Raw genomic sequence first — 27,869 nt, 5'->3', positions numbered from 1 at the left:
CATAAGTTCTCCCAGCTTTATCAAGCTGCTCTGTTTTGGTGGTTTTATAAGGGTCTTGTCTGATGGTCACTGAAAGACCAGCTAAACTATCTTAAACCAGTTAAAACCAGCACATTACCTTACTGGCTGGGATTTTAGCAAAGCTATGATGTCATATCTGGTGTAAATTGATTTTGTAATGTGTATACAGTAAGTCTACAGTGTTGTATTGATGGGTTTGTTAGGTCATGCAATAACAATGCTAGCATGCTAACCACAAGCTAACTGAAAACACAAAAAGCAATCAGCAATCAGTGTGTTTATTGTATCATGGTGTAGTCATGCATGAAAAATGCATGGCTTCACAATTTAATATTTTCAATATAGCTGCATTCAGGTCAGTGGAGTGACTGCAGTTGGGTCATTCAGTGTCAAATCAACCAAATTTCAAACCTCTGCAGCTAATTTATATATATATATATATGTGTGTGTGTGTGTGTGTGTGAGAGAGAGAGAGAGAGAGACCCTGGACCACAAAACAAGTCTTAAGTGTCAATTTTTCGAAATTGAGATTTATACATCATCTGAATAAATAAGCTTTCCATTGATGTATGGTTTGTTAGGACCGGACAATATTTGGCTGAGATACAACTATTTGAAAATCTAGAATCTGAGGGTGGAAAAAAATCTAAATATTGAGAAAATTGCCTTTAAAGTTGTCCAAATGAAGTTCTTAGCAATGCATATTACTAATCAAAAATGAAGTTTTGACATATTTACGGTAAGAAATTTACAAAATATCTTCATACAACATGATCTTTACTTAATATCCTAATGATTTTTGGCATAAAAGAAAAATGGCTAATTTTTACCCATACAATGTATTTTGTATTGCTACAAATATACCCCAGCGACTTAAGACTGGTTTTATGGTCCAGGGTCACGCGTATACAGATGTTGGTCATATAATTAGAATATCATCAAAAACTTGATTTATTTCACTAATTCCATTCAAAAAGTGAAACTTGTATATTATATTCATTCATTACACACAGACTGATATATTTCAAATGTTTATTTCTTTTAATTTTGATGATTAGAGCTTACAGCTCATGAAAGTCAAAAATCAGTATCTCAAAATATTAGAATATTACTTAAGACCAATACAAAGAAAGGATTTTTAGAAATCTCGGCCAACTGAAAAGTATGAAAATGAAAAGTATGAGCATGTACAGCACTCAATACTTAGTTGGGGCTCCTTTTGCCTGAATTACTGCAGCAATGCGGCGTGGCATGGAGTCGATCAGTCTGTGGCACTGCTCAGGTGTTATGAGAGCCCAGGTTGCTCTGATAGTGGCCTTCAGCTCATCTGCATTGTTGGGTCTGGTGTCTCTCATCTTCCTCTTGACAATACCCCATAGATTCTCTATGGGGTTCAGGTCAGGCGAGTTTGCTGGCCAGTCAAGCACAGTAACACTATGGTCATTGAACCAGCTTTTGGTACCTTTGGCAGTGTGGGCAGGTGCCAAGTCCTGCTGCAAAATGAAATCTGCATCTCCATAAAGCTTGTCAACAGAAGGAAGCATGAAGTGCTCTAAAATTTCCTGGTAGATGGCTGCGTTGACTGTGGACTTCAGAAAACACAGTGGACCAACACCAGCAGATGACATGGCAGCCCAAATCATCACTGACTGTGGAAACTTCACACTGGACTTCAAGCAACATGGATTCTGTGCCTCCACTCTTCCTTCAGACTCTGGGACCTTGATTTCCAAATGAAATGTAAAATTTACTTTCATCTGAAAAGAGGACTTTGGACCACTGAGCAACAGTCCAGTTCTTTTTCTCCACAGCCCAGTTAAGATGCTTCTGACGTTGTCTCTGCTTCAGAAGTGGCTTGGTAGCCCTTTTCCTGAAGACGTCTGAGCGTGGTGACTCTTGATGCACTGACTCCAGCTTCAGTTCTCTCCTTGTGAAGCTCTCCCGAGTGTTTGAATCGGCTTTGCTTGACTGTATTCTCAAGCTTGCGTTCATCCCTGTTGCTTGTGCACCTTTTCCTACCCAAATTCTTCCTTCCAGTCAACTTTGCATTTAATATGCTTTGATACAGCACTCTGTAAACAGCCACACCTTTCAGTAATGACCGTCTGTGACTTACCCTCTTTGTGGAGGGTGTCAATGTTCGTCTTCTGGATCATTGCCAAGTCAGCAGTCTTCTCCAGTATTGTGGTTTCAAAGAACAAGAGATACCCGGAATTTATACTGTAGGGATGGTCATTTATTCAAACTCAAATGTAAATATTCTAATATTTTGAGATACTGATTTTTGACTTTCATGAGCTGTAAGCTCTAATCATCAAAATTAAAAGAAATAAACATTTGAAATATATCAGTCTGTGTGTAATGAATGAATATAATATACAAGTTTCACCTTTTGAATGGAATTAGTGAAATAAATCAAGTTTTTGATGATATTCTAATTATATGACCAGCACCTGTATATATATATATATATATATATATATATATATATATAATTTTAGGTTTTTTTGTTTTTATATTTTTTCTAAAGAAAGACAAACATAAATAGTGATGATAGCCGAAATATCAAATGCCATGGATGAATATTTTCTGATTTACTAATCCACTATTTTGTAGAGGGAATTCTCACCTGAGAATTAGAGCCCTTTCACATATGTTCAGATGTCAAACACCAAATGTGGGTCCCTTTGCGAATAGCTGATACTTTTGTCTTTTAAGGAGGAATGTCTGAAGAACAAATAATGTTGAAACTAGAAATCTATCAAAACACTCGCATAAGAACATACTTGTCTTGAGTGCCAAAAATATTATTTTTCCAAAGTTTGCATGTCTGTAACTGAAGACATATTAAACATATTCTTTTAGATTCTGGTTCTTAGACTTTCCTTGGTGAATTTGACCCATTTTCAATGGTCAGTGTAAGTCGAAATTCAATGTAGGTCACTTTGTATACGACTGATACTTACTGTTTTTAAACAGTGTTAAAACGTATTAAAGCCATTGCAACTTACAAGATCAAAAAAGACAAACATGTTCACTACTGGAAAATTCGTAACTGAGGTACGTAACGCAGCTTTATGCAGTGGATTATTATAATAATGATGACAGGGAATGCAAGAATCACAGTACTTACATTGAAAACATTAATTTATCAGTTTTGAGCCTGACCCTGATTTACTATTTCAGTTATTCTTAAAAAAAAAAAAAAAAGCCAACTGAAAATAAAATAAAACATGGTGCATTGGAAAAATCAAAAACTTAAAAGCATCCTTTATTCAATCAATACTTAATTAATGAATTATAACAATTATAATATCAATCGATAATTAAATGATTAATTTGATTTAATCATTTATTTTTAATTAATGAATTGTTAATGAAGCATCATTTAAAGAAAAATTCTGTCTAAACTCTTTGTAAAATCATTTACTGTTGCACTAAATTTTCATACATAAAATTTACACAGAATGTTTTCACATTTACAGAAACAATTTTTAAAAACAATTTACACATAAATTTTGCTTGTGTTATGGTGTTACTGATTACAATGGTTTTGATTTAGGGCAAACACTAGTTGCAGATTGACAGGAGGATGACGAGTGTCGTGGTCAAACTTAGAGCCAGAAGTGGATGTTGGTTAATGGGTGGCGTCCCGTCAGTCGGCCAGCTGTCTCGAACCCCACACTGGGAGCAATCCGGCCCACACAGCGAACACACAGACATGTCCCGTCTTGCCTCAGATGTGTAGGACCGCACTGTCCTCCGTCCTGCAGAAGACAAGGGAATGAAACAAGGAGCTTGAAACTGATACTGCAACATAGGAATGCATTAGAGAATCTGGAGCTATTATTTAAGAGTCTTACTGGGCTCATAGTAATCGTAGATCACGACCACAGCATCTTGGACATTGACCACCTTAAAGTCCAGGATGGTGGATATTTCAACACACCTTTCCATTGTGGTCACCTGTGATGAGAGAAAAGACGATGAAATTGGACATACAGTCAGCCATGAATGAAACAGACTTAGCACATTTATACTGTATTATTGTAGTCATGAATATGAAAGAGGAACTCACCGTGTCTAAATAAAGTGTAACTCGTCCTGAAGACGTCTCTACTCTTCTCACTAAATCATTTAGCTGGACACCGTTTTGGGCCAAACCGAACCCCGTGAGTAAACCCACGTCCAGTATGGCCATACCCGTCTGTTTCAGGGCCTGGTCCTCCCTCAGCCTTAAAAAAACAGCAAAAATGATATGATTTATACTCAGAAGTTATTCCATCGAATATCTACAGTGACCCCCAAATGTATTTGGACACTTAAAAATGTTTGAATTGCATGAGATATCCAAAATCGAATGCAGTATTGATTATATCTTATTATTCGTTTTAAGTATACTTTTAAAAATCGGTTTAATCAACATTGTGGATACCGATTTTACTTTTTTAACATCCATTATGAGATGAAAAGAAAGAAACAAAATGTCAAACCAAGTGGAATCTGCAAACTAACAAGAATTGAGCTTTTCACAAAACTAACATTTTTAGAGCCTATTTTTTTTATACATCCATTTTCTCAAATTCACATGAATCTCATTACAGAACAACAACAGAGTCGTTCATTATATAAAGAAAAATAAACATGCTCCACAAAGTTTGACAACCAGAAACCGTTCCAAGACTTTTTGTCTTCATATTAAACAATATATTTACTGTTTCTTACTTCATTTGTTATTTTTTTAATGTGCACTTGCTATATTTTATTCAAAATAAATGCCATTTGTTTTAACATTTTGCTGTATAATTCAAATATATTTGTACATTTTTAATTATTCACATTTACAATTATTGTTGATCAAATTTATTTTATATTATTATTTATTATGTATATTTTATTTGAGACTTTTTACAAAGTCAATGAGTTAAATAATCATATTAAATAATCAGGATCTCAATATTGTTTTGTTTAATTTTAATCGCTTTTTTTTTTTTTTTTAAGATTTATTTTTGCCGTTTTTGATAGGACACATCAAAGTTGACAGGAAGTGAAATGGGAGAGAGAGAGGGGGGACGGCGCTGCATGTCGACACGCTACCCACGAGGCTACCGGCGCCGACATTAATCACATTTTTTTATGTACTAATGAAATCATTCTGGCAAAAAATTAACAGCGGTGTGTGCTCAGCTCAGCCGCTCACCTGAAACATATGTGAAGGTTTACATTGAACTCCTCATTGTCCATTACGTCTATATACAAATAAAAGGCCTCATCTGTGTGTATGTCACGCCGTCTGAGTGATGTTCTCGGGTTCATCACGTTGTAGAACACATTAAGCTGAAACAGTAAGAGAAAATGAATAATACTCTTTGGGATTTTTTTTCCACATTTCATGACATTTTTATAAAGCAACAGTACAAGCCAGATGACTGAGGAATCATTCATGTCTGAAGAACAAATTAGCACACACAACTCAAAATGAGGTCATCTCTGCTTTGCGAATCTTCTGCAGAACAGAGTTCTGGACGCTGTTTCTTCGGTGTGGCCTTTCAAAGCATCTCAAGATGTTGCTGGTGTCTCACTGATGAGGAAAACAGCGTCTGGGCCGGTTTACGTGCTCCATGGCGAGCAATCAAAGGTGTAATTACACATTGGACTGAGAAAGAGGGGATCCTACTGCTGATGACAACAGAAAATATTTCTGCCATTACGTCTCTTTTTATCTTTACGGGGGTTTCGGTTATTATTCACAGCTGTTGAACCTTCATAACCTGCTTTCATTGGTAATACCTCGCTATTTGAAAGTTTTGCAATGGAGATGATCCTGCTAAATTATGCTGCTATGTCAAGATGGTCAACTAGTCGTTCAACAAGCAATTAGCAGTCTGTTTTTTAGCTTCAGTATTTTTCACAGCACTGCTAAACAATGCATTTAAGGACATATTCTTAACTTGGAGATGTTTAGACATACCTGAAACAGAGCGAAGCCTTTACCCTCTGCCATCACCTCAATATCAACCCCGTCTTCTGCTTCAATCTGTAGAGGCAAACCCAACATTAGTATGCGTCACTTAGCAGATCTTGACAAATTACTAGAGCGTCACAAACAGTCAGCTAGTTATTTATCACTTTGAAAAGAAACAGCACACATGCTTGAAGTTTAATACTTTGTGTTAGGAGTTATACACTACTGCTCAAAAGTTTGGGGTCAGTAAGATTTAATGTTTTTTAAAGAAGTCTCTTTTTTATTCGATCAAAAATACAGTAAAAATAAGAAAATTGTCAAATAACAAAATTGCAATTTAAAAAAATAATAAGAATTTAAATACATTTATTTATATATTTAAAATTCCTGTCATGGCAAAGCTGAATTTTCAGTTAAAAAAATTTATTAAAATGACTGTAAAATAATAATTTAAACAGCTTTACAGCTCAAATAATACTCCTGTTTTTACAGAAGAATTAAAGTAAGTGCTTTTTATTTTAATTATAAGCTTCACTTTCCTCTCTCTCTCTCTCTCTCTCTCTATATATATTTTTTTTTTTTTTTTTCTTACTACAGATTCATCTTAACTTCTGCTGAACACAAAATATTCCTTTATACATCACCATTCAAAAGTAAGAGTTTTGTAATGTTTTTAAAGAGGTCTTCTGCTCACCAATGCTGTATTTTTTATGAAAATTACAGTAAAAACAGTAAAATTGTGAAATATTATTACAATTTAAAATAACTGTTGTCTATTTGAATATATTTTGAAATGTAATTTATTGCTGTGATCAAAGCTGAATTTTCAGCATCATTACTCCAGTCTTCAGTGTCACATGATCCTTCAGAAATCATTCTAATTGCTCAAGAAACATTTCTTTTATCAGTGTTGAAAACAGTTGTGCTTACTTAATATGCGCTTAATATTTTTGTGGAAACCATGAAACATTTTTCTTTAATGATTCTTTGATGAATAGAGGGGTTCAAAAGAACAGCATTTGTAACGTTATAAGTGTGGCCTTGCTGACAAAAAAAAAAAAATCTTACTGACCCCAATCTGTGGAACAGTAGTGTGTATCTAGAGCAGTGTATTATATACATACGGGCAGGTCTTGGCTCTGCTGGAGCAAGTAATTGTATCTGTCTATGTAGAATATGGCAGCAGTGCTGAAGGCACCGTTCACAGTGATGGTGAGATCTATGGACTCTGCGTTGCTGAAGGTGGCGTAGATTGACAGGGCATGCAACGCCATCACTGTATCCTGACAACAAAGACATACAAACAGAGCACAGATATTTTAATAACGCTTTAAAACTGATCAAAACAACAAAAAGTGCATTCAACAAGAAAAAAAAAAAAAACGTGATAAGCGTGTATCAGTTTTGGCAGATGTGATCTTCTCTCTGCGTCAATAATAGGTGCCCATGCATCTGTGTCACAGATACACTCTCAATTCAATCACCTGCCGCCTGGTAAATAACACCGCACATGTGTGGAGCAGAGACACAGATCCTTTAATCTTTCCACACTCCAGCAAATACCGCCAAGACTCTCTCGAGCGCAGTCAGATGTTCTCCTGTTGGATTCGAGTTGTTGTGTCACAGCGAGGGGCTTTAACATGAGCGCAGCGCTTTATCAAAGCTCACGTCCCGGAAACTGCTAGTCTTCACTAAAGTTAGTGTTCGTGAGAGATCGCAGGCCTTCGGTCCCGAGCCAAGTGTAATATCACAAGGGCCTTTTTAAAATTAAAAGTACATTTTCTTATTTCACCTCGATGGCCTTTCGCACAGCTTGATTTCCAATTGAAACATTCGCTTGCCAACAAATTCACCTCCTTGAATCAATGGAATAGATCATAGATGTGTGTAATCATCGACACTGGGACACTAGTCAATGCCTCAGTAGATGTTAAACCCTGCTGACATTCTTAAAGGAATATTCCCAAGTGGTGTAATTTTGATTACCACATTATTTTTTTTTTACTTGTCCTACTAAAAAAAAAGGCACTTACAATGGGAAGTAAATGGGGTCAATCCATATATATATGACCCTGGAGCACAAAACCAGCCTTAAGTAGCAAAGGTATATTTGTAGCAATAGCCAATAATACATTGTATGGGTCAAAATTATCGATTTTTCTTTTATGCAAAAAATCATTAGGATATTAAGCAAAGATCACGTTCCATGAAGATATTTAGTAAATTTCCTACCGTAAATATATGAAAACTTAATTTTTGATTAGTAATATGCATTGCTAAGAACTTCATTTGGACAACTTTAAATGCGATTTTCTCAATATTTTTTTTTTTTTTTTTTTTGCACCCTCAGAATCCAGATTTTCAAATAGTTGTATCTCAGCCAAATACTGTCCTATCCTAAAAAACCATGCATCAGTGGAAAGCTATAATATGTATATGTATAAATCTTAATTTTGAAAAATTGACACTTATGACTGGTTTTGTGGTCCAGGGTCACATATGTTACAATACTGTATACTGTAAACAATATGCATGTTAACATGATTTTAGAGTGCAAAAAGTCACTTACTAGCCTTTTGGTGGAAGGTTTTAACAAATTTGCAACTTCTTTGTAATGACAACCTTAAAACAACTACAAAAATTAGCAGAAATACGAAGTGCTTCACATTTATGTAAAAATGGCCCCATTTACTTCCATTGCAAGTGACTGACTGTTTTTGCTTTTTTTATGTGGAATGAGTCAAAATTATTTTTGTGATAATCAACATTATGCTACAGATGCTATAGACTGAGCTTAACTTCTGTTAAACCTGGAATATTGACTTATACATTTTCTAATATGCTCACCAAAGCTGTATTTATTTGATCAAATATACAGTAAAAATGTGAAATATTATTACAATTTAAAGTATCAGTTTTCTATTTGAATATATTGTAAAATATAATTTATTCATATGATGAAATGCTGACTTTTCAGCATCATTACTCCAGTCTTCAGTGTCACATGATCCTTCAGAAATCATTCCAATATACTGCTCAAGAAACATTTCTGATAATTATCAGTGTTGAAAACAGTTGTGCTACTTAATATTTCTGTGGAAACCATAATAAAAACAACTATTTAACCAGAGTTTTAGAATGCTGTTGTAGACAATTTAGCCTTTTTAAAATGTCGACATTCGTCTCTGGAGCCTGAATGTCTAAAATTGTCTAAAAGTCAGCCATTCTGTCCCATTTAAATAGTTTCTATTGTCTCTGAGTTGAACGTCTGTTTCATATGTACCTGAGTGGATCCGAATCCCCCAAGATGGTTTCTTTGCTTACTAAGCCACTTCACCAGAGTGAATCCTTGATCCATTAGTTTGAGTCTGTGCATGGCGAGCAGTACGTAGGCCGACATCTCAATATCCAATGAACTTGGCTGCCAGGAATTGTACAGGACGTTGGCTGGAGGTCTCCAGGTTGGCACTCCATCTGAAAGACCCAGATACAGCGTCACTTTCCAACTATTATAAAAACATTATCACCTAACACATTTTACTGTGCCAGGTGCGACGCTCATCCATAACACTACAGCTGCTCGCCACACTGTGTGGATTTAAAGGAAAATTGCAGGTTATTTTCAGCTGTGTGTGTGTTTCACATCTGTGGTGTGCTGTCTTTAGAGTGTAAATCCAGAGGATATTTACCAACAATTAGTGCTCTTTTCAACATCTCGGTGAGGGCAGATGGGGCGGCGGTGCTGTTGGCCAGTGACAGAGCATAGGTGACTAAAGACAGGCTGTAGTTACTGGAGATTCTCTGAGCCAGTTGAGACGTCAGGAAACTCATGGCAGAAGAAATGCTGCCTTCATATGCACTCTACCAGAAACACAAACAGGTCTTCAAACCATCCATCCATCCTACGTTCAATCTATCTATCTATCTATCTATCTATCAGTCTGTCTAACTCACCCTGTATTCAGCATCCTCCAGAAGCGCTATAAGGACGTATGCTGTGAGAGAAACCGGCCCATCCAGTCCTCCCTGGAGCTCTGTGTGGATGACCTGACCCGGCTCGTCGAACGAACCGTCAGCGTTCTGATGAGCCAGCAGCCAATATGCTGTCCTCTGTATCACCATCGGGTCGATGGAAATGAAGCCCTGAGCCTGGAGGAAACACCTGAGCACGAACGCTGACAGCCTGAATATCACAAAAAACACACCACCAATCATTCACACATGATATTTTCATCCGTCAGTTCTGTTATCAGCATTCAACAGAAAAGAGGAATGAAAATGTTTGATATTAAAAATGGTACATGCTACTTTTACTCCAAATCAGAATTTTGGGGTAGAATTTAAGCTGTAATGTGTTTCTGTATACCATGTGCTGCCAGAATCATCACTGTCTCCAAAAGCACTGAAGGAACCATCAAGCCTTTGGTAGGAAAGCTCACGTTCATAAGCTGCAATCAAACAGAACATATATGATAACTCAAGGACATTTGCTTTTTGTCTCAGAACTATAAGACTACACAATGTTTACCTTCCATCATGTAGCTCATAGCTTTGTTTCTGATCTGATCATCGGTCTGCTTGGTGCTTCTCATGTACTGGAGAACATAAATATTTGGAGCAAAATGGATCATGTTCTGCTCTCCACAACCGTAAGGCATCTCAATGAGAGAGTCCAGATTGCCAATGGACGGGCCCAGAATGTCACCTTCAACATACACATACAGAGGAGAGATGTTTGCACTCAATATGCAACAGCAGACTGATAATATCCTCTTAGAATAGAAATTCAAAGTGAGGATACATACCCACAGCAGACACGCTTGCCCTTTGACTGTCAGGAACCACATTTGCAGGAAAATTAAATGACATTGTCCTAGTCAGCGTGTTCTGCTTCAGTTGAAACTCCAGAAACAAGGTTTGAGAGTATGATTGCTCCAGTCCCTCTGGCTAGAGAAAAATCATTCAGCAACAACAAAAAAGTTTAGTAAGATTTTCCACTTTCATTGCACATTGTTGGAGTGTCTTCAGTTTATTTAAAACACCAATGTATTACAGATTTGGTTTGCTTTAATAAACAGAATCATTAAGAATGAGGGAAAAAAGCTAAAAAAAAATGTCCAGATGCATTGCAGTCATGAACACGTGAGACGAAAATTGTCATGAACACTGTCAAAATAAATAGCTGTTCTGTCTTTAATTTATTAAAATAAAAACATTAACATATTACAGATTTGGTTTGCTTTAATAAATAGAATCATTAAGAATGAGGAAAAAAAACCTAAAAATGTCCAGATGCATTGCAGTCATATGAACACGTGAGACAAAAAATTGTCATGAAAACTGTCAAAATAAATAGCTGTACTGTCTTTAATTTATTAAAATAAAAACATTAATGTATTACAGATTTTCCATTGCTTTCCAAGCATCAGAAATTATTTATGCAATTATATAATGCATTTATTTTTCTATTTATGCAATAAATAAATGCATGAATAATTGCAAAACAACCTTAATTTTCTTTATGCAAAATAGGCCCACACTTTTTCTCTTTTCATTTTGGGGTGAAATATTACACTGAATTGAATCACCTTGACAAGAACCGTCTTGTAGACCCAGTCTGAAGAGTAGACGGAAGTGGCTTTGACGGAGATGGGAATCTCTCCCAGCACTGTGGCTCTGATGGGGAACAGAAGCGTTGTGATGTTCTGACTCAACACTGAGGCTTTCCTTACGTTGTCCAAGGAAAATCCTCCATTGTCTGGTGACACAAACTCAAACATCCAACTTTCTGCAACCACAACCATCACCTGTGCCGGGTAAAGACACAAAGAGAGCTTCAGGTCATTTGTCATTTAGCTGACTTCAATTCACAAATCAACATCAAATGGCATTCACAAAACATTTTACCAGAGTTTAATACTGAGCCAGTGGTTTGTTCAAATAACTAACATAAAGTTTGACAATGATGCTGCCTTAAAGAAACAGTTCACCCAAAAATGAATATGTGCTAAAAAAAAAAATACTCACCCTCAGGCCATCCATCATATAGAGGAGTTTGTTTCTTCATGGCAACAGATTTGGAGAAATGTAGCCTTACATCACTTGCTCAGCAATGGATCCTCTGCAGTGAATGGGTGCCGTCAGAATGAGAGTCCAAACAGCTGATAAAAACATCACAATAATCCACAAGTAATCCACACCACTCCATCAATTAATGTTTTGTGAAGTGAAAAGGTCTGTGTTATAATATTCTATCGTCTAAAATTCTATCGTTAAGATGTTTTAACTTAAAAGTTTTTTGGGGTTTTTTCAGCTAAAATACAATCTATAATATTGCTTTTTCCAGTTAAATATGTTGTCTCATCTGAATCAGGAGAGAAATATGCACAGATCAAGCACCGTTTACATGCCAGAACAGTTCCAAACAAATATGTGGGTGGATTTTTATGTGAGAGGACAATGAGGGATGGCCTTTTTCACTGAAGGAAGCATTATTATGGATTATAGAATATAGAATTTTGGCCAGAAGCAACGGTTTAAAGTTAAAAGCTATGGTTTAAAGTTTAAGGATTTGTTTCTAACAAAACACAGCTTTTTACTTCTCAAGATGTTAATTAACATGGTGTGGATTATTGTGAAGTTTTTATCAGCTGTTTGGAGTCTCATTCTGACGGCACCCATTCACTGCAGAGGATCCATTGCTGAGCAAGTGATGGAATGCTACATTTCTCCAAATCTGATGAAGAAACAAACTCATCTACATCTTGCATGGCCTGAGGGTGAGTACATTTTCAGCAAATTTTTATTTCTGAGTGAACTATTCCTATAACAAACACTAATAAATATGTTTTCTAGCAAAGTATCAGAAAACAACTACTACAAGGTACTGACTATTTTACAAACACAAATCTCACCTCCAGATCTACATCCATATAGTTGAATAAATTGACCTCCAGCAGTAGCAGTTCCCCACGGATCAGGTACGCCGGGAGATTCAGTGACACGAAGAAATCTTGGAACACAGTCAGCTGGGAAAGAAACTCCTTTTTAATAATCATTATCTGTATTATATATTTTAAATGTTGAGTCACAGATAAATTGTACATGATTCGTCACCTCTGCAGGAGCGCTGATGCCTAAACCCAGGTTCTCTGACACCACGATGGCAAAGGCCACCCAGGAGGTCAAGCTGTCCGGCACGGTGAACTGGAAGGAATCCAAGGCAGAATTACTGCAACATAAATAAGAACAAACACAAATTTGCAAATTGTAGACATAAAACAAATGTCGATAGAAGCTCAGATATTTCTTAGGGGGAAAAAAAGAGAAGCAGAAGACTTAATTTGCTCAGTTTTCTGACTTTAGATCAAAGAAATTAATACTTTTATTCAGCAAGGATGCATTAAATTGATCAAAAGTGACAGTAAAGATATCTATAATATGAAAAAATCGATTTTTAAATAAATGGTGTTCTTTTCAAACTTTCTATTAATCTAAGTAATCTGGAAAAATTCATGGTTTGCACAAAGACTGAAGACTGGAGCAATGACGCTGAAGCAAAAGTTGCTTCACTCATTGCTGTCTAGGAGAAACAACTGGGATACTAAAGAATTCTCATGTGTGATTTCTTGTTATCAATCAGCTCGAAGACAGACATATATCTCCTCATACCTCACATTAGCATCCAGCCAGATCCAGGTTTCAGGAAAGTCTGTTCGCTTTCTGGGCTCCTGAAAACCACCGCTATCCTGCTGATCCATAAAGTATTCCGCCCCTGCTGTGGAACATATGAGCATTAGTGAGAAAATGATTATGAAAAGGCAAAACCATTGTTTTTTTCATGTACTGGTCAATTTCAAGATTTTACGCTATCTTGCATCCATTACATTTCTTTTAGACCAGTGAAAAGAAAACACTTGAAATACACATTTTAGTGTTATTTTATTCCAAATGTGACTAGTCTACAAACATTGTAGGAATACTAATCTAGGAATATATATAATAAAGAATTATTTTTAGGCTTCGTTTATTTGAACAAAAATACAGCAAAACAGTAATATTGTGAAATATTTTTATAATTTAAAATAACTGTTTTCGGTTTAATATATTTCAAAAAAATGTAATTTATTCCTGCGAGTCAAAGCTGACTTTCAGCATCATTACTCCAGTCTTCAGTGTCACATGATCCTTCAGAAATCAATCTAACATGCTGATTTGCTGCTCAAGAAACATTTCTGAACTGAACAGATCAGTTTTATTCATATCTATATTCTGAGTATAGTTTTTACAGAGGGGTTTGTTCATATATAATTCACCTGATTTATAGAACATTTTAATCCTTTAAAACATGGTAAAAATGTTTTGTTTTTTTGTTTTTTTCTGGCTGTTGACAGTATTATCTGATTTATGGGGTAATAAAAAAAAAAGAGATTCAAAATCCCTTCTGTAAAAACCTTTAACTTGGCAAAACGAAGCAAGAATTTTGAACCTGTCTTTATCTAATGTTTAGATTTCTTAACATATAATGCCTTGCATAATATTTCATACAAAATGTGATTAGTTAGCTAGGGAAATACGATGATATCTAAATTTGACCCTGTTCACCTCAGCTTAAGGAAATGAGCGCAAAACTGTTTTGATTGGTTGCCAGGGCGTTACTAGATGGTTACTATGGTGTTCTGAGTGGTAGATTCAGCCTTAAGACTTACGGAACAAAGTGAATAAGTGACTCCTTTCCTGATTCAGCCTGGCATCGGTAAGAACCGTGACTCCGCACGTCTGCAGAATAAAACAACAACCGTAAACCCTGTGCAGACCGGTGATACATGTTCTGTTCCTGAGATAAAAATCAAGCGTCAGATGACATCCTACCATGAATATGGAATACGGATCTCCCATTTTCATGCTGCTGTAATCCGTACGGATAATGTCTCTGCTATACGACATGAATTCCTCCAACACCTGAAAAACACACACAGAAGCTCATGTTGCTGATCTTAGATTAGTTTTGATCAGTTTGTGTGATGCCTAACATCATCTGAATAGAACAAGCTGCTCTTTGGCCATCACAAACCAGCTATTGTTGTGAATTTGGAACAACACAATGCTGTCTGTACCATCAAACCTGTTCACCTAGTTCTGATAAGCACAGTTCCTCTCAGTTTCTTTCTTTTGTTTAAAAGTGAAACGCAGGTGTGGTGTCAGCGTTTTGTTACATAGGATGACCAGTTTTAGTTATCATGTGATCTTTTTGTGGGAAAAACAATCGTCTGAAAGTCCCAAAGATGATTTCCCACACTTTAAAATTCAACACACTGAACGAGATAAGAAATCAGGTGAGAAACCCGGAAAACAAAGGCTCTCCATGTTTGCCCCATGTTGATGTCAATGATCTAGAACCTGTATAAGGCCATATTACCGTCTTCTCTGTGATGCCATTGTCTTTGCTGGAATCCAGCGCTGCTTTATCTACCACCAGAATTCCCAGCAGAGATCCGGGCTCGGATACGGACACGGAGAGAGAGACGGAATCTGCTGGTTCGGCACGATCCTGACTCCAGCTCAGAGACACCTGCAATTGAGACCAAGTAGCATTATCATAATGACACTACAACACATTTCACTTCAATGATGTGACAAATTTCAGAGTGAAACAGGATATTCAACTAGAATAATTCAACGGTCAAATGACATTTAAATTCAAATTTTATAACATTTATAATAAAGAAAATCATTTTTATTACAGTATATAAATATATACTTTATTACAACAAAATTAGTTTCACTTAAATTATTCGATGGTTATTCTGTAATTCTGTGGTGCTAATTATTATTGTACACAGCATAAATATTTGGATGAATATTTAGGTCAGGTAAGTCATTAATTATGAAACACTGGTTTAGTACAGATAAGTTTTTGGACTCATTCTGCACTAATTTTAAAGATATTTTGCTTTAGTTTCTGTAACATTCTGTGATATTCTAGTGCTTTCTGGAACACTCTAGAACATTGTGGGGCTAGTCAGAAAATACAAAAATTATGCAATGTACACTTCTGGACGACTCACTTTTGGTAACTGTTGTTAGCTCAGTATTATGCATGTACCATATCATTTTTATGCATGAGTAATAACAGATTAGCTTGTAGAAGTTGTCAACATATGTTTTTTTGTTTTAATGTGCACTGTCAATGATACACAAATAGTAATGTGATTTTCATATTCAGCATGTCAAAATTCATAAAGAAACATTCAAAATAAAAGCGAAACTTATTATCTGAGCTTATTATTTCACAGATTAATCTTCACTAAGTCTCGCAAAATGCAAAATAAATGTATTTTATTTTTAAATTGTCTGATTTTCATCAAAACATCAACAAATTACTAAATAATATAATAAATATATTAAATAGTAAATGTAAAAATAGTACTTTTACATGTCCAAATTGATTCAATATAATTTAAATTAAAAGCAAACGGTAACACTTTACAATAAGGTGTCATTTGTTAACATTAGTTAATGTATTAACTAACATGAACAAACAATGATCAATACATTTATTACACTATTTATTCATCTTTGTTAACGTTAGTTAATCAAAATAGAGTTGTTCATTGTTAGTTCATGTTAGTTCACAGTGCATTAACTAATGTAAACAAACACAACTTGTGATTTTAATAATGCATTAGTAAATGCTGAAATTAACATTAACTGAGATTAAGAAATGCTGTAGAAGTATTGTTCATTCTTAGTTCATGTTAACTAATGAACCTTATTGTAAAGTGTTACCAAGAAAACTTTCAGAATTGCAGTTTTTCTTAGTTTATCTCATTTATTTATTTATTTACTTCAAACATTATTTAACAGCATTGGTTTCATCAAGTTCAATGTGCAATGTTTGTCTTAAAATGGACATATTAATGAGAAAATCCATCAGGAACTGAGTATGAAACACTTTTTGACCAAGTCTATTATTATTTGCTTTTATTTCTGTAACTTTTCTATTAACATTAACCAGTATACTTACAAAAATAGGCTGAAACAATGACTACATGAGCATTTAATTAATTTAGAAATAAAATCAATCACATTTATGAATTTCCATCTTAATCTTTACTAATGTTGTATTTCCAAACATTCTTACCGTGTTTCTCAGGACTTGTGTGAAAGTAACTTGCAGAGCATCATTCACGATCTCTCCGTCTGGAAGCGTGTGGTACACCATCACACAAGCCAGTGGAGTCCAAGAGTGATCTGTGTTCAGACTGAAGGTGGAGGAATGCACCGTCCCAGCCTCCACCACCCAACCGCGGGACATCACCTGCAGAACACGTCCATCAATACAGGCTCATTCTCAGAAATGTCCCAGTAACTCACTACTGATACTGTGCTTAATCATATTGAATGTGCACTTGTAGTGTATGTCAAATCTTAAAAGTATGTATATAAAAAAAACCTGTACATATAATATTAATGAAACTTTAAAAGTTTAAAAATAAAAAAGTTTGAATATTTTTTAGAATGTTTTTTTTTTAAATACCTTTGGTACTTAAGACTGGTTTTGTGGTCCAGGGTCACATATAGTCAAATGCTTTGGATGTATTTAAGTATGTTAATTTGTAGCAATAGCCAAAAATATACTGTATGGGTCAAAATTATAGATTTTTCTGTTATGCCAAAAATCATTAGTATATTAAGTAAAGATCATATTCCATGAAGATATTTTGTAAATTTACAACTGTAAATTTATTATACGTCATTTTTGATTAGTAATATGCATTGCTAAGAATTCATTTGGACAACTTTAAAGGCGATTTTCTCAATATTTAGATTTTTTTTGCATCCTCAGATTCCAGATTTTCAAATAGTTGTATCTCAGCCAAATATTGTCCGATCCTAACAAACCATACATCAATGGAAAGCTTATTTATTCAGCTTTTAGATTATGTAGTTTTCGAAAAATTGACACTTAAGACTGGTTTTGTGGTCCAGGGTCACATTTAATTGAATTTAACTAGTGTTTTATTCAATATTAAATTTAAAGTTTGTAAATATACTAAATTTGAAATGAACTACATAGCAACTTCATCTTTACAGATATGTAATATAATACAAAATAAAAATAATAAATTTAAATACATGCTTAAAAACAAGTTTAGACATGGCAGTATTTTTTAGTTTATCATAAACGCCAGTCACTGAATTCAACAGTACACTTTAACCATACTTCAAAGACAAAAATGTAATTACATACAAAGATGTACTTAAGTCCTACTTAAGCTGAACTCTTAAGTTCAAATAATTGCATTTAATATTAATTTAAAATCTAACAAATTTTCATTTATTTTTGCAACTAACACGTAATATAGTGAAATTTAAATATAGTTATTAATTTAAAGTATATTATTTCCATAATATGTACTATGCAAAAATGTATATCTTTTTTACAATGGTACTGGACATCGTGACATGATTTTACAGATTAAACACCACTTAGTCTGCAATGCAAAATAAATGTAATAAATATAAATAAATAAATTTCAATATATATATATATATATATAAAACTAAATAAAATAATATTAAATTAATATATTATTAATATTTAAACATTAATATTTATTAATATGTAAAATAACACATTTGCAGGTTCACATTCTTCACAATTGTATTACAAATAATTAAATAAATTAAATATAATTTCAGTAAAACAAATTCTATGTACAATAAATAATTCTAAATAAATTGCAGAATTTAAACCCATCATGAAATCTCCTTCGAAAAGTTTGTTTGAACTTTCCGACTTCTTATTGATTGATTGATTGATTGATTGATTGATTGGTTGACACATGGAGGTTTCTCTTACAGAGTTTATCTGTAGTGGCTCAATAGTTACATTTTTGTCTTAAAAATGCATGCAGTATCGCTTTATCCAAAATACTTACAAGATAGTGAAATTCTGTCAGGTTAAAATTGCTCTCCAAAGTCAAATACAGCGGCTGTCCGACCTGCAAAAAGTCACTCTGTCAGTGAAAACACAATGAAAACAAAAATAACAGCATGAAATACAAACAGCTTGAGTACCTGAGGCTCACTGTCTCTGTGAAGCTGTATGTAGGATCTGCTCGGTGAAGAGTAACTCCTGTAGAGCTGAAGACGCTGGACTGTGTCTTCAAACCGGGCCTGAAAGCAACATCAGGAGGAAGAGAGGTCAAGTTTCCTCCCAGTTGACATGCTTCTACTATGCATATCGATATTAAGGCGGTGGAAAGCGTGGATGTGTTCGCACCTCTATATCAAGCGTGGAAACGCTGTCAGAGAGGTGAATCTGGAAAGACATCACACCATCAGCAGTAACAGGAAGATCGATATTTTCCACTGGAATATCGTAAATGGGAGAGAAGCTCGTTAGCGTGCTGTTCTTTGTGCGAGGCCCTGTGTCTTCACCGCTGTTCCACATCCACGTCCAGGGGCTGAACTTGTGCTGGGTCACCGCCAGCCGCACGCTTCTGCTCTGCTCTTCAGCTGACAGCGGCCGGCTGTCATAGGTGCTTAACTTCAGCTTATAAAATAAAAATATGAGAAATAAAGGATGAATCTATTGGTCATGTCGGGTCATATTTCACAAAAATTAAACATTTATATAAATAAACAAAAAACAAAACCAAGAAAATGCATAAAGAAATTGTATTGTTTTCTTTTTTAGAATATTTTTTGCATAATGACATTATTTTATTTAATTGAAGCCTATTCTTTAAAACCATTACATTTTTTGCATTGTGGCATTATTTTTGTGACTAACACGTCCCAACTCATCTCATTAATATGAAAAATAATTATATATTATTTAAATACTGCAAAAAATAAAACGCTAAAATTCAAAGAAAACCTTAGGATGATGAGCTGAGTAAGGATGAACTGGATGCTAAGTGCTAAGCTGCTCTTTGTAAGTTTAGTGTGTTTTCTAAATGGATTTACTGCCAATAATGTGTAATTATATATTATTTAAATCTATATAATTTATAAATCATTGTAGGATTTTTGTACTGCCTTTAATTGCTGTTGATTTAAAAAAATATATATAGCAGTAATTTTGTGTAAAAACATAAAAACTGTAAAACATACCTGGCATTATGGCAATGATATATCACATCACACAATTTCAGTTAACTGTTATAAAAATAATGTCACAATACAATCATTCTTTAAAAATACAGCTTTTTCTTTTTCACCGCTGTTTTTTTTTTGGGGGGGGGGTATCTGTCTTTACCTGAGCAGTGAAGGCCATGGAGGGTTTTATGATGTGTGGATGCTGCAGAAACTCCAGATTATATTTATTCTTCACAATAGAAACCCTTGCGCTGCTGTTGTAGGTTAACCCTACGGAAAGAGAAACAGAAACAGCTTAAATTAAACCTGAAAGGATATCAATTTGTGAACGCAGTTTAGTTCATGTAATTAATGTTTGATAGCCAGGTACAGGCAGGACGGGACGCACCTGTAACATCTGTGACATTCACGATAATGTCGACATATTCACTGGGCCCATATTCATCATAACTGGAATATATGTAGTCCCGTTTGGAGTATGGCACATCAAATGTGATCGCAGCAGAACCATCAATCTACACCAGAGATAATGAGTCAGATTAACACTTAATGAAACTTTAACTTTAAATTGAATGCATTGGGTTTCAAATAGGGATGCACCGCTGTATCAGCCAATAATCTGTATCCGTATGTTTGATTTGGGGCTGTTAAAGTTAAAACAGTAATAATGCACTAATGCAGCGCCGTAAACGCTGGTTCTATTTGACCTTATGAACCACCTGAGGTTCAAGCCAGGGTTGCCAGGTCCGCAGTTTTCCCTTCACCAAACATTTTTTGTAATGCACTACCACCTCCCATCCAATTATTGCAAAGAGCGTTTAGCCTATATTTGAGTGTGATCATAATATACGAAAATAAATAGCAATTAATATAATAGTTTTGCTGTTAAATTTAACCTGCATACAGCATAGGGAGAGATTTTTTTCCTTAAGAAAATAAAGCTGTCAGTATCAGAGCATCCTTAGTTTCAAATGTAGATGTTTCTCCTGAAACGGTACTCACTGTATCTTTAAGTTGGTAACGCTTCTCAAAGCCATTAAAAAAGTGGACATATATGACAGACAACATCCCACTGACAGGCTTCCCATAAAAATACCTGAGAACAGAGAGAAAGCATGAATTTTGTGTTTCTATTAAATAATCAGACTACTGTTCAGGAAAAACGCTCACTTGGCTGTGACCGTCCCGGTCAGTGTGTCTTCATAATGCAGGGCGGAGGAGACGTCCAATTTCACCTCAAATTTAGGCAGCACTGTAAACACATGCTGATAAAGACTGCTGTCTTGACAAAACACAGACCATAAAAGATATGCAGTGTATGTGAAATCTCACCATAGTGGTCCACAGTGAACACTCTCTCATGTACAACATCCTGCATGAACACAAAAATAACAGTGTTAGATTTAGAATGTCAAAGTTTTATACTTTGAAAAAAGTATTATATGAAGTAATTGTTGTGCTTGCTAATGTATTTTTTCTGCATAATTTGCATAATAGGCCAAAACGTCCAAAAAGTAACCTTCCACTCAAGTTCTCACACAACTCACATTGACTCCAGCTACAATTTTCCACGGGCCTAGTGGCGGGTTCTGAGAGAGGTTCAGCTCTTTCGAAAAAACACCAAGAAAACCATCCACAGACAGCCACTGTCGAATCAAATTCCCCTTGGGATCCTGTTCACATTAAAAACACAAAAACAACCCATACATTTCATCATGACACTGCTGATGTACAGTATCTGTTCATTTTCTACCAGTAGCGCTAAAATCATTTTAAGGTGTTCGGTCACTTTTGACTGCCAAGGAGTATGAGAACACATACGTAGAATAATGTTATCTATTTATCAACGGCTCTGGTTTAAACTACAAGAGTCTGCTGAGAGGTAAGCAGATGTATGTGCGTTAGGAAATATATATTCTTAAAATTAAATAAATAAAATCTGTTTTGATTTGGCACGTTTCAGTAACATTCTATTGCCCTGCTGTCAGGGATTTAATTTTCTAGAGGAAGGATGGCATTTAATGATTTAACTTTTAAAAAGTAACATATTAATACTAGAGCTGTCAATTTAACACGTTAATTTAATTCATTAGTTATGGACAAATAAAGCAATTAAAACATTTTAATGCAGTTCACGACCCAGACCTTACATTTAATACAGCTGACTGCAAAGATGATGCAGGGCAACAAACTCACTGTGTAATATTCATATCGGAACTTCGGAGCAGGTTCGCGAATTGAAAGATTCATGATATATGATCTGAAGTCCCGATCTGAAATAATGGTTCATGGTTCAGATCGGGACATCGGATGGGGTTGCAAATCATTTGATTTAGATCAGAACTTCAGAGTGGGTTCGCAAGTTATTTTGCAAATTGAAAGATTTGTGATACTAAGTCCCGATCAAAAATGATGGACCGGGTTCGTGAATCATTATTCAGATCGGAACTTCGGATCGGGTTTTGAGAATCATTTGATTCAGATCAGCACTTCAGGGCGCATATTACGAATCATTTGATTCAGATCAGCACTTCAGGGCGCATATTGCGAATCATTTGATTCAGATCGGGACTTTGGAGCGGGTTTGCAAATCATTTGATTCAGATCAGCATTTCAGGGTGCATATCGTGAATCATTTGATTCAGATCGGGATTTCGGAGCAGGTTTGCGAATTATTTGATTCAGATCAGCATTTCAGGGTGCATATCGCTAATCATTTGATTCAGATCAGCACTTTAGGGAGCATATCGTGAATCATTTGATTCAGATCGGGACTTCGGAGCGGGTTTGCGAATCATTTGATTCAGATCTGCACTTCAGGGCGCATATCGCAAATCATTTGATTCAGATCAGCTTCAGGGCGCATATCGCAAATCCTTTGATTCAGATCGGGACTTCTGAGAGGGTTTGTGAATCATTTGATTCAGATCAGCACTTCAGGGCGCATATCGTGAATCATTTGATTCAGATCGGGACTTCAGAGCGGGTTTGCGAATCATTTGATTCAGATCAACATTTCAGGGCGCATATCGCGAATCATTTGATTCAGATCGGGACTTCGGAGCGGGTTTGCGAATCATTTGATTCAGATCAGCATTTCAGGGCGCATATCGCGAATCATTTGATTCAGATCAGCATTTCAGGCGCATATCACGAATCATTTGATTCAGATCGAGACTTCGGAGCGGGTTTGCGAATCATTTGATTCAGATCAGCATTTCAGGGTGCATATCGCGAATCATTTGATTCAGATCAGCACTTCAGGGAGCATATCGTGAATCATTTGATTCAGATCTGCACTTCAGGGCGCATATCGCAAATCAGGGCGCATATCGCAAATCATTTGATTCAGATCAGGACTTCGGAGAGGGTTTGCGAATCATTTGATTCAGATCAGCACTTCAGGGCGCATATCGTGAATCATTTGATTCAGATCGGGACTTCTGAGAGGGTTTGTGAATCATTTGATTCAGATCAACATTTCAGGGCGCATATCGTGAATCATTTGATTCAGATCGGGACTTCAGAGCGGGTTTGCGAATCATTTGATTCAGATCAGCATTTCAGGGCTCATATCGCGAATCATTTGATTCAGATCGGGACATTCGGAGCGGGTTTGCGAATCATTTGATTCAGATCAGCATTTCAGGGCGCATATCGCGAATCATTTGATTCAGATCAGCACTTCAGGGCACATATCACAAATCATTTGATTCAGATCGGGACTTCGGAGCGGGTTTGCGAATAATTTGGTTCAGATCAGCACTTCAGGGTGCTTATTGCGAATCATTTGATTCAGATTGAAACTTCTTTTTCCTGATTCTTTCTTTCTTTTTTGGATTAAACAGTAGCCTACAAAACATCAAACCATTAAGGCAGTACAATTATAAAGACAAAATAAAGAAAAAAGACAGACAGAAAGTATTCACAGATACAAATCCCTTAAGAAAACAATGGTTGTATTATAGTAACCATGTTTTTTGGTGTATGATTACCATTTGTATAACCACAGTTTTACTACAAATACCACGGTTAAACGTTAAACTTTTAATACCATATAGTGTAGCAAAACCATGATTGTGGTTATCATGGTTTAACTATGTGTTTTTTCATAATCAAATTTTCGTAAGGGATGTGTTGCCAGGTTAACAAAAAAAGTAATATATTTACACCTTAAAAGGTCACATAGCATGAATATAGAGATACAGTTTTGATTGCTTTAATGGAGCTTTAGATAGTTTCCAAATATTGGTCTAGATCAACTCTGAATAAAGAAAAGAGAGGTTTAGAGCCAGATTTGTGTTTATGTATGTGAAATGTAGCCAGCAGAAAACACAAATTAATTAAGGTATATTTTGCTATATTCTCTTTCCAAAGAAAAAAATCCAAAGAAAACATCTTTAAAACATCTGTTGTAATGTTGTTGGTTTTACATAATCAAAATTGTGCAATTATTGTCCGATGAATATGCTAAAATAAAAAAGCTCTCTTAATGAATTGTGAGTATGTTATACCATAGCTATTAATAAAGATTTTAGATGACATGAAACTGTAATCATAAATGCAAAAATATTGACGCAAAAGTTTTCAGCAAATGTGATTTTATACAACGGTTTAATAAATAAGAGGCTAATTTTGTGTTATATTTTAAACACAATATTGTCTGTTTTTGCTCAGCTTTGCCAACGAAAATATTACATTTAAAGCCATAGCAGAATATTGTGCATCTCCAAGCAAAACAATGGTGTTTTGTTTCTGAATGAATCCACGTTTTGAACGAATCAGGTGAACCAATGATTCAGTGGTCCATTCAAAAAGAGAGCTGTTTACTTTATTCCTGAATTAATCATCAGTTTGAACGAATCAAATGAATGAATACAAATAAATAAATAAAGGGACAGTTCACCCAAAAAGTGAAAATTATGTCATCATTTACTCACCCTCATGTCATTTCAAACCTGTATGACTTACTTTCTTTGGTGTAACATAAAAGAAGATATTTTGAAGAATGCTCCTTTGGGTACCAATGACTTTCATTGTATGAACAAAAAATGTGAGATGTTTCGCAAATTTTCTTCTTTTATGTTTATGTTAGGCTGTTGTAGCCTAAATGCTTGTGTGTAATAAATTTTATGTTGAATCAAATAAATTTTTTCTTTCTAAAGCTACTTATGTCTACTTGATATTTTTCTCATTTAGCACAATAATGGCTTTAAATGATCTTTTGTGTATATTTTCACAGCCAAATTTAATTTGTGATAATTTAGACTAATTAATCGCCACATCATGTAATTAATTAGATTACAGATTTTAATCGACTGGCAGCCCTAATTAATACATATATTTTTTGCATTTAATATATTTATTGTGTAGTAACCGTTTTATAAAGCAATACGCCCAGTGAATCTGGGGTTTACAGTTAATTTAGAACAACTAAGGGGATTTTAGACTTATCGCTTAATTGCCAAACACTGCAGACACCCACCCTGATAAAAATATCGATCTGATCCTTGTACGGATTTCCTTCAGGTGTAACCAATACAACCCGAAATTTCACCGTCTGCCCTGGTTGGTAGTTGTTCTTGTCGGTCTGGATAAAGATGGACATGCACTTTGGACTGAAGACCATCGTGGTGGAGTTGGAGAACACTTGATTAGCGCCAACAAACCCCTTAACATCCAGCTGATATTGATACCAATAACTCATGTCATCAGAAAAGACCTGCGGAGGGAAAATAACACACAGTAAACGCTGCAACTCTGTACTGATTCATTCATGGAAATGACAGTTTTGACACTCACGGGGGGAAGAGCCAGCAGTCTGGTAGAGCCTTTAAAATCAATGCAGAGCAGACATGAATGTAATGACATCAATACTTGTTGAACAGGGTGGAGATGTATACATAATATCATATGTACATTGTATAGGTCATTCTAATAAGGTCACTTTTCTAGTTTGACAGTGTGATTTTGAATGTAAATTTAAACACTGTGTTAGACAAATAATATATTTAGGATTGAATAAATTGCATTGCATCTCGGGCTCATACATTTGAATATATGTAACTAGTTGTTAAATAATATAAGCTATAAACTTCAAAAACCACAAGGTGCTTTTTAGAAATCATTTAATACTGATTTTCTACATATATCAGCTTTTCATTTATTAATTGTCGCCTACTGAAGCATAGCATTAAATGAACTAAAAAATTAAATGAAATACGAAAATCTGAGTAAGAGTTCACTTCTGATAAATAAAATGATACAAATAAAATTAATTATAAACAAACCTAACCCAAGTTTACCAAACAGTATATGTTGGTTTTGTCAAGCTAACATAATACATGTTTTACATATGTATATGAGATATGCAAATGTGGAATGAGCCAGATGATAATTCAGTGCAATGCAATAAAAGAACACAATAAAAAGTCAGATGATGGTGATTTACCTGCTGGGACGGTGCCCTCTGTTTGGGCCACACTGCTATTTCCATGGATGAGTTCAGCCGTGACTTTGATGGGATAATCTGCCAGAACGGTGACTGATAAAGTGGACGGAACGCCACAGCGTAGAACTTCAGAGACGGATATGAGATAGGAGGGATTCTGTGCTGGGCTGAAATGAAAAAATATCTTATTTTACATAGGATTATTATAGTGATACTTTATATCTGTGATTATGTGCTACATTATATCATATCAGGACTTATTTTTTTCCAAACAGCAAAGTCTAAACAGCTCATTTTCTACCAGAAACTAATGTTCCAAATATATATATATTTTTTTTAAATTAAAACTTTTATTCAGCAAGGATGCATTAAATTGATCAAAAGTGACGATAAAGACATTTATAAGTTTGCAAAGGACTTCAAATAAATTCTCTCTATTAGTTAAAGAATCCTGAATAAATATGAAGCAGCACAACTGTTTTCAACATTGATGTTAATCAGAAAAGTTTCTTGAGCAGCAAATCAGCATATTAGAATGATTTCTGAAGGATCATGTGACACTGAAGACTGGAGTAATGATGCTGAAAATTCAGCTTTGATCACAGGAATAAATGACATTTTAAAATATACTGCAATAGAAAACAGTTATAGTTTAAATTGTGATAATATTTCAATTTTCACTCTTTTTGATCAAATAAATGCAGCCTTGGTGAGCAGAAGAGATTTATTTTAATTTATTTATTTACTGAAAAAGCATGAAAAAAAAATCTAGACAGAGTGCAGATTTAGAATATTAGCCATAAAACTGGTTTTGGCCATAATAAATGCAATTTTTTTTTCTATCAAGGTTTTTTAAATGCTAAAAATTTCAATATCGGTTCATCCCTAAAACCCTGAAAACCCTAAAACAAACACAAAAGTAGGAAAACAGAGGATATTCAAGAACAGCTGACACTGAAAACACTTGTGAAAATATACCAGTTTTTTGTGGTAGTCCTAGAAGGCCTACTATAATTTTTCAACATTATAATAACCTTTTCAAGTAGTAGTGATAAACGGCTTACTTTTTTTAAAATAGGACTGTAAATTGAACAAACCTCGGCGTGGTTAGAGATCTACTGCAGAGTAACAAACTTGCCAGGACTCCAAAGACTTGAAGCCACTCCATTGCAGGTGAAAGCAGTTACTGAACTACTGAGACCAACACATGCTTTTAAAGAGCCATTCAACACCTGATCCCACATCACTCCACCTACACACCTGAGAGAATAAAAGCCCATTCTCTCTGGACAAGGAAGGGGCTATATAACATGTTTGAGAAGA

At 35.1% G+C, this 27,869-nt stretch overlaps 1 protein-coding gene across 1 annotated transcript; it reads right to left on the bottom strand.

The window, feature by feature from the left end:
- Positions 1-3,181: 3,181 nt before the first annotated feature.
- Positions 3,182-27,869, bottom strand: cd109 (CD109 molecule). The gene is made up of 33 exons (XM_058756803.1): positions 27,644-27,869; positions 26,547-26,713; positions 25,898-25,926; positions 25,581-25,817; positions 21,643-21,768; positions 21,428-21,467; positions 21,266-21,347; positions 21,098-21,191; positions 20,484-20,610; positions 20,256-20,365; positions 19,275-19,547; positions 19,070-19,168; positions 18,931-18,993; positions 17,130-17,306; positions 15,405-15,557; positions 14,858-14,947; positions 14,695-14,764; positions 13,658-13,763; positions 13,103-13,217; positions 12,901-13,014; positions 11,575-11,793; positions 10,792-10,933; positions 10,515-10,691; positions 10,353-10,434; positions 9,941-10,169; positions 9,676-9,847; positions 9,270-9,460; positions 7,111-7,269; positions 5,993-6,058; positions 5,222-5,358; positions 4,100-4,256; positions 3,885-3,987; positions 3,182-3,788 (listed from the first exon to the last, which is right to left on the bottom strand). The coding sequence occupies exons 1-33, from the start codon at positions 27,712-27,714 to the stop codon at positions 3,592-3,594; spliced, it is 4,374 nt and encodes a 1,457-aa protein (XP_058612786.1). The 5' UTR covers positions 27,715-27,869; the 3' UTR covers positions 3,182-3,591.

This window comes from Onychostoma macrolepis, chromosome 20 (assembly GCF_012432095.1).
Source record: "Onychostoma macrolepis isolate SWU-2019 chromosome 20, ASM1243209v1, whole genome shotgun sequence".
Lineage (NCBI taxonomy): Eukaryota > Metazoa > Chordata > Actinopteri > Cypriniformes > Cyprinidae > Onychostoma > Onychostoma macrolepis.
This window is presented reverse-complemented; position numbering and strand designations above follow the sequence as displayed.

Bases quoted from the DNA above. Each gene is read 5' to 3' on its own strand.
- cd109 (XM_058756803.1), bottom strand. From the start codon at position 27,714: ATGGAGTGGCTTCAAGTCTTTGGAGTCCTGGCAAGTTTGTTACTCTGC. The intron at 14,765-14,857 runs GTAGGATGTCAT...TTTATTCTGCAG, and splicing joins ATCCGTATTCCATATTCATG to ACGTGCGGAGTCACGGTTCT. The intron at 13,764-14,694 runs GTAAGTCTTAAG...TATGTTCCACAG, and splicing joins TCACTTATTCACTTTGTTCC to CAGGGGCGGAATACTTTATG.